This window comes from Salvia miltiorrhiza, chromosome 4 (genome assembly GCF_028751815.1).
Source record: "Salvia miltiorrhiza cultivar Shanhuang (shh) chromosome 4, IMPLAD_Smil_shh, whole genome shotgun sequence".
Taxonomy (NCBI): Eukaryota; Viridiplantae; Streptophyta; class Magnoliopsida; order Lamiales; family Lamiaceae; genus Salvia; species Salvia miltiorrhiza.
The window spans coordinates 19,348,250-19,354,974 of record NC_080390.1 but is presented as its reverse complement, the minus strand read 5'-3'; the positions used below and the strand labels follow the sequence as shown (position 1 = coordinate 19,354,974).

The 6,725-nt window shown below is 37.9% G+C and overlaps 1 protein-coding gene and 1 long non-coding RNA gene across 2 annotated transcripts; both read right to left on the bottom strand.

The window, feature by feature from the left end:
* Positions 1–5,129: 5,129 nt before the first annotated feature.
* On the bottom strand, positions 5,130–5,814 carry LOC131023699 (uncharacterized). Its single transcript, XM_057953270.1, has 2 exons — positions 5,692–5,814; positions 5,130–5,603 (listed from the first exon to the last, which is right to left on the bottom strand). The coding sequence occupies exons 1-2, from the start codon at positions 5,809–5,811 to the stop codon at positions 5,262–5,264; spliced, it is 462 nt and encodes a 153-aa protein (XP_057809253.1). The 5' UTR covers positions 5,812–5,814; the 3' UTR covers positions 5,130–5,261.
* Positions 5,815–5,983: 169 nt separating this feature from the next.
* LOC131023708 (uncharacterized) lies at positions 5,984–6,662 on the bottom strand. The gene is made up of 3 exons (XR_009101498.1): positions 6,524–6,662; positions 6,320–6,449; positions 5,984–6,238 (listed from the first exon to the last, which is right to left on the bottom strand). It is a non-coding gene; the product is annotated as an uncharacterized LOC131023708 (long non-coding RNA).
* Between the last annotated feature and the right edge of the window lie 63 nt (positions 6,663–6,725).

Sequence of the window (6,725 nt, the reverse complement as noted above, 5' to 3'; positions counted from 1 at the left end):
ATAGATTCGTAGAAAAGAAAAGTAGTCCAAGAGTCTCCTAAATATATCAATAAAAAAGTGTCATTCCAAAAAGGGCGCCAAAAATAAAAAAATTTAGGTTGGGCGGAGGTTTTGCCAGCATAAGTTGCCCAATTCTGATGCTGAATTATAACGTGCCCCGAGAACGTAATGATGACTTCACGGAAGGAGTTAACAGCGTTAACTCAACTCTATAAAAGAAAATTCAAAATTCATAAATAGGGTAAGCACACGTGTCGACAATCAAATATGAGGGTGCCGGGCACCTATGTGCGGGATAGAATTTACCAATAATAAGATATTGAATCATGGTTACTTTTCGAGAATGATGTGATATGATTCAATTTTCTTAACACACTTTACGGTTATAAACAAATATGTAATTACATAATTAACCTTCTATATTTTAATTTTTTTTTAAAAAAGGGGCATTATTTAAACCGTTAGATCATAAAGTGCTCTGGGCCTCAACTATTTATTTCCTCTGTAGAAAACTTTTGGGCCTCAAAATATTAAACCCATGAGCAAAATCCAATTATTAATTAGTTACATAATAAGAATATACTCCATCCGTCCACTATTTAATGTCCCACTTTGGTGTGGACACGGAGACTAAGAAAGCTGAAAAATGTGATCCGGATGAAATATAAGGATCGTTGACTAAAATGATAAAGATGGTTGACTAAAATAATAATTGTGAGTGGGTCCACTAGTGATAAAGTATACTCCCTCCGTCCCGCTATTCAAGTCTCATTACTTTCCGGCACAGAGATTAAGAAGAAGCAAATTAGATGAATAAGGAGTGTGGTTCACATGATTTAATTTGTGATTAAGGAAGAACTAATTATTTCTATTTTATTAATATCAAAAAGACTTAATTTTTTTTATTAATTTTATTTTTAATAATTTGTAATTAAATTAAGTAATCACTAAAATTCGAAATGAAACCTAAAGCTGCCTAATACACTTATTCAAATAACACATGAATTGAAATCTGAAATTGAAGGCTGAAACACAGCAAAAAAATAAAAATGGCGCCATAAAACGTAAATGAAATCTGCTTCCCTTATGAAATCTGAAATTTTCAAAGTTCCCACATTTTTTCACTCGTTCAAAAGCTACTCCCTTTATAAATAGGGCAGAAACAACTTTTCAGAATCTACACAACTCCTACAAAAAAAAAAAAAAAGCTCCAAGATAGCTAGAAGGAAGGATCTTTCTTCCTTTGAGAGGGCTGCCATCATCCAATTTCTTCTTGAAGGAAGCCAAAGTGGAAAACCAGCTAGAGGCAAGATCAATCTTGCGGTGCAAAAGTGGAGCTGTTACCGACGAACGATTAGTTGTATTTGGGCAGCTGCAAATAAACAAAGAGCAAGTGGTGAGGTCATTAGTTCATTGAGTAAAAAAAAGCTAAGGCTAAGGAAAAAACTTGTAGAACATGATTTACATTTGATTGCTAGCTTAGAACTGTCAAAAAGATCTACCATTAGAAGGCTAGCATGTCGGATTAAATACAGTAAAAGCACTATTGGTAGATGGATAAAATCAGGACTGATCAGACCTCATTCAAGTGCAATAAAACCTGATCTTACGCTCCAAAAAAATTGTTTAGGCTACGGTTTTCCTTAGAAGCTCTAGAATATGACAGGATTCTTAGGAGTTTGACAATTAAAAGCATGCACACCACAGTTCACATTGATGAGAAATGGTTCTATATCTCAAAAAGTGCCTAGAAGTTCTATTTGACTCCTGAAGAGATAGAACCTCACAGGACATGCAAGAACAAGAAGTTCATCACCAAGGTGATGTTCATGTGTGCTGTATGTAGGCCAGTTTTTGGGGCTGATGGTGTATGTTTGTTTGATGGAAAAATTGGAATTTTTCCATTCACTGAATTGGTGCCAGCCAAAAGAAACAGTAAGAACAGGGCTGCAGGTACAATGGAGTGGAAACTAATTCAAAGCATCACCAAACAAGTAGTGAAAGATTGCCTAATCTACAAGGTACATAGAGTGTATGAAATCTTCTCTAAATGTAACAATAGCATGTATCATGTGCAATTCATTTCAGTTTATGCAATGTAGAAAGGAAATGAATGGATTTTTTTTAAGTGGCCACCATACAACTTTGATATCCATTTGGTGCATCAACCACCAAACTCCCCATATACAAACATCAATGATCTGGGGTGGTTTAGGGAAATACAAAGCCTCCAAACTAAATCAGTGTCTACAAATGTGAATGGTCTAGTGAATGTTGTCATTAACTCATTCAATGAGTTAAGCCCAACAACTTTGAATAAAGTGTTTTTAATCTTGCAAAGTTGTATGGTTGAAATTCTGAAAGTTAAGGGGATGAATAGCTACAAGATCCCTCATTTAAGGAAGGATGCTTTGGTTAGGCAGGATATGCTTCCCTTGAATCTCCAAGATCCAAGTGAACTTGTTAGGGAGTGCATATCCCATTTAATTGACAATGGAGCATTGTTAATTAGTGATACACTAATGAAGGATTAGGGAGTGCATGCAAGATGCACATATGAGGTTGAGATGATGGTGTATCAACTTCAAATTCAAGGAACTGAAGTTATGTGAAGTAGAAGGAGACATTTTGAAGAAAGAATCCTTTTGTTAATGCAGAAATGAATGAAGGAATTGATCGAAGGCTGTAGAAGTTATGGAGGAATTTTTGTGAAGTTATGTAAAGGAAGGAATGCAGAAGCTGTGTAGAAGTAATTTTGTGAAGTTATGAATGAATTTTTGTAAATGAATGAATGAATTTCTTTTGTAAAGTTATGAATGAATTTTTGGAAATGAATGAATGAATGCAGAAAACCATGAATGAATGCAGCCAACCAACAACACCATCAAACAGCAGCTAACCAACAACACCATCAAACAACACCCAACCAACAGCATCACATAAACAACACCCAACCAACAACATCACATAAACAGCAGCCAACCAACAACTCAAAAAACCCAATCATGCTAGAACAACGGAAACCAAACCATAAGAACAGGGGAACATGGACGACTCAGGTTCTTTTCATCTCATATTAATTCGAAATAAATCATAGTTCAACCAGTTACACAGGGACATAAAAAATGAGGATCAATCATCATTTCAGACCACATTTACACACATACCACATATTACTAACACTGCATATCCCACATCCAATTTTCTAAACCAAACCATAAGCACAAGAGATCGCCAACAGCCAATACCAGAATAGAGATTAAGGTAGATCTCACCGAAAAAAATGCAGGAAGCAGGGTTTTCATCATCAAAAACACGATGTCGTTTATATCCCTGTGTTGTCAATTTTCCTCACACAGAAAAAATGAATTAGGGTAAGAACTAGGGTTTGAATCACAAATCGGTTCTTCACCGAAGGAAGAACTAGGGATAAACGAAATCAGTTTACCTTCTTAGACTAAAGCCTGGCGACGTCAATCTCTGCATCCATCTTCAATCACCAACAATTGGATCGAAACCTCCAACTTAGCCATCCATTTGAAATCATAGTTATCTCCGTAGGATTTCGACATTGATTTGGTCAAATCCCTCAGAAAATAGATCGAAGAGTGTTATTGGACGAAAGGCGTAAGAGAGAGAGAGGGCTTCAGATTCGAAATGGATCTACATCACAGGGATCGAGAATGGGTGATGGTGGAGGAATAAGAGGTGACAGATGAATGCAGAGAGGCGGCGGCTTACACCCAAGAAAGTCGACGGCGGAGAGGCGGAGGATGAATGCAGAGGGGTGATCGGGAATCGAGAGAGAGAGAGAGAGAGAAGCTTTAGGATTTTCTTTATGCGGCGGAATCAAGAATGGCAAATAGAGGTGCAATGAATTAGGGGGTGGAGTCCGAGTAATTAGGGATTAATTAGTGTTATAATTAGTCAGTTAATTTAATTTAAGTATGCCCTTATTATTTCCTAAAAAAGAAATGAGACATTATCGGTGGGACAACCCAAAAAGGAATACGAGACATGAATAGCAGGACAGAGAGAGTAGTAAATATAGAATATAAAAATGATAAAGGTGTTTTAAGGTGGATCCACACTACAAAAAAATAAGTGATTACCGGCGGCATTTCCCGCCGGTAAAAAAGGGACGGCCGCCGGCGATTCAATTACCGGCGGCAACCTACCGCCGGTATTCATCTCGTCGGAGATGTGAATCCCGGCGGCGAAGCTCAGCCGCCGGAGATTGGCGGCGGCCCTACCGCCGGTGGAGTTTCTCGGGAAGCTCAGGTGGTTTCCTTAACGTTTACCGTCGGTCATTGCTGCCGGTAATCAGCGGCGGCTATATGCCGCCGGTAACCAGCGGCGGTAGCATTGCCGCCGGTGATCACCACCACTACACCGATGGTCGTCGATGTTTGGGGATTACCGGCGGCCCTTTGCCGCCGCCAATTACCGGCGGGATAGTGCCGCCGGTAATGAATTAATTATTTAAATTATTTATTTATTTAAATTATTTATTTATTTATTTATTTATCTCCACTAATATTTTCGTATTTATACAATATTTCAAACCTTAGGCGAACTTCCTAGTGGGTCACCCATCTTAGTTGTGCTCTAAGTCAAGCACGCTTAACCTTGAAGTTCCTTTTGAATTGTCCCCAGTAGAGAACACTCGTATAATTGATATATCTATTGCCTATTAAATCATTTAAAGGCTATTTCAATATACAATATATATCATATATTCATAACATTTGAATATGAGGAGATTATATCCAAGTAATGTTAATTACGGACCAGTCTCGTGCCGCCCGTATTTTTATGGCAAATAAATATTTTTTTTATTTTTTTTTTTTAATTTTTTTTTTAATTTTTTTAATTTTTTTTTAATTTTTTTTATCAATATAGTTTATTAATCATAAGTATTTTAATTTGATAGTTTTAATGTATTTTTGAATTCATTTGCATATATGTCTTTATTTTTATGTCGAAACAATATATCTATTTATTAATCAATATGTTATTAATTTTTTTTATCAATCTACGTTATAGAATATAAGTATTTTCGTTTTGTAATTATAATGTATTTTGAATTCATTTGCATACCTTGAATTCACTCACAATAAATAGAACGATTTGAAAACATAAAACAATTAAATTGTTCAACAAAACACAAATGTTAAACAAAGTTCAAGTGTAATTGTGTTTGTTCAGAAACATAACATAAAAAAAAAGTTCAACATGATATAGATACATAGAAGTGATGCTCAAGGTAGCTGACCCGACCGCCTCAGTATCTCCTCGAACTGACTCATCCGCTGCTCAAGGGCCTCACGTGCTGCTTGTTCGGCCTCACGTGCTGCTTCTTGTGCCGCCCTATCCTCCTCAGCCTTTTGGAGACGCTCCTCCAGTGTGGAGATCCGAGTCTCATACATCTGCTGAGACATCTGGGAAGAGCATGTACTGTTGGTAGACCCCCTACTGAACTGGCTCACACCAGCACTTCCAGTGCCGTACAGTCGTGACCTACCGGGACGTACGAGCTCCAAGTAGACCTCATCGAGTCGGTCCTCTCGTCCTGTCTCAGCAGCAACACGATGAATCTCCGCCTAATTCATACATAACAATACACAATTATTATAAAATAAATACATTTTACTATGTATTACTAATATTTGTTCAAACTTAAACATTTACATCAAGGTTGGCATCCTTTTCTGACACAAAAGTTCCATCTGCGTACATGTGTAGGCGGAGGAAAGTGCTGTAGTTAGATGCAGTTGGGGGGACTTCACCATCCATGAGCTGTTCATGCATTTATATAAGAAAAATAAGGTAATATATATATATATATATATATATATATATATATATTAATATTTATATTTATTAGATAAATACTTAATCGATAATTACTAACCAGACTCTGCTGCAGAATACGACTCGACTGAGACCCTCCAACGTGCCGACTAATCCCTGTACCAACTCCATCGGGCTCAGAGTATCGATTCTCACGTGCGCGCCTAGAAACGGCCTTAACCTCATCTTGATCCCAGTATGCCTTGAGTCCCGTCCAAAAGGTGTCGGACATGCCCAGCGGTGTCTCCATCATCTCCCCTGCCTCGGTCTTCTGCTTGAGCAGTCTCTTATACTCGCTCATGTTGTCACTGTACCTTTTGCGGGCCTTTTCTAACCACATTTTTTTCACATCAGCCTCATCCTCAGGGTTCCAAGTAAACTCTTTCTGTTGAATATATTGGTGAAATTAATATAACATTTTAACAATATATAATGCTAAATTTATATATAGTAGAAATTCATTTACCTTGAATTCCTCAAAATACAACTCCTGCACCGTTGGCGGAGTTAACTTCCACGTGTACCCGCCTGGGTTCGGAATCCTCTTAAACGAGTTCGTGCAGCAGGTGGAGATCCCCGGGGGCTCGATCAACTTACTGTACCAATATATCAAAATAATTTAAAGAATTACTTGATATAGACAAATAATGATTTAAATAAAAATACTTACCCAACAGTATTCCTCTGAAAGAGGATCCTCCCGTCGCGTCTAACACACTCGGCCCTAATCTGCGCCACTGATTTGCCTTTGGGCCTTCTAGACCTAGATGCAGCAGCGCTCTGTGGAGGGGAACCAGACTCTGGAGTAGCGGAAATATACGGCCCAGAGCCTGAGGAGGATTGTGCCTCAGGCCCAGAAGACCGACTACCAA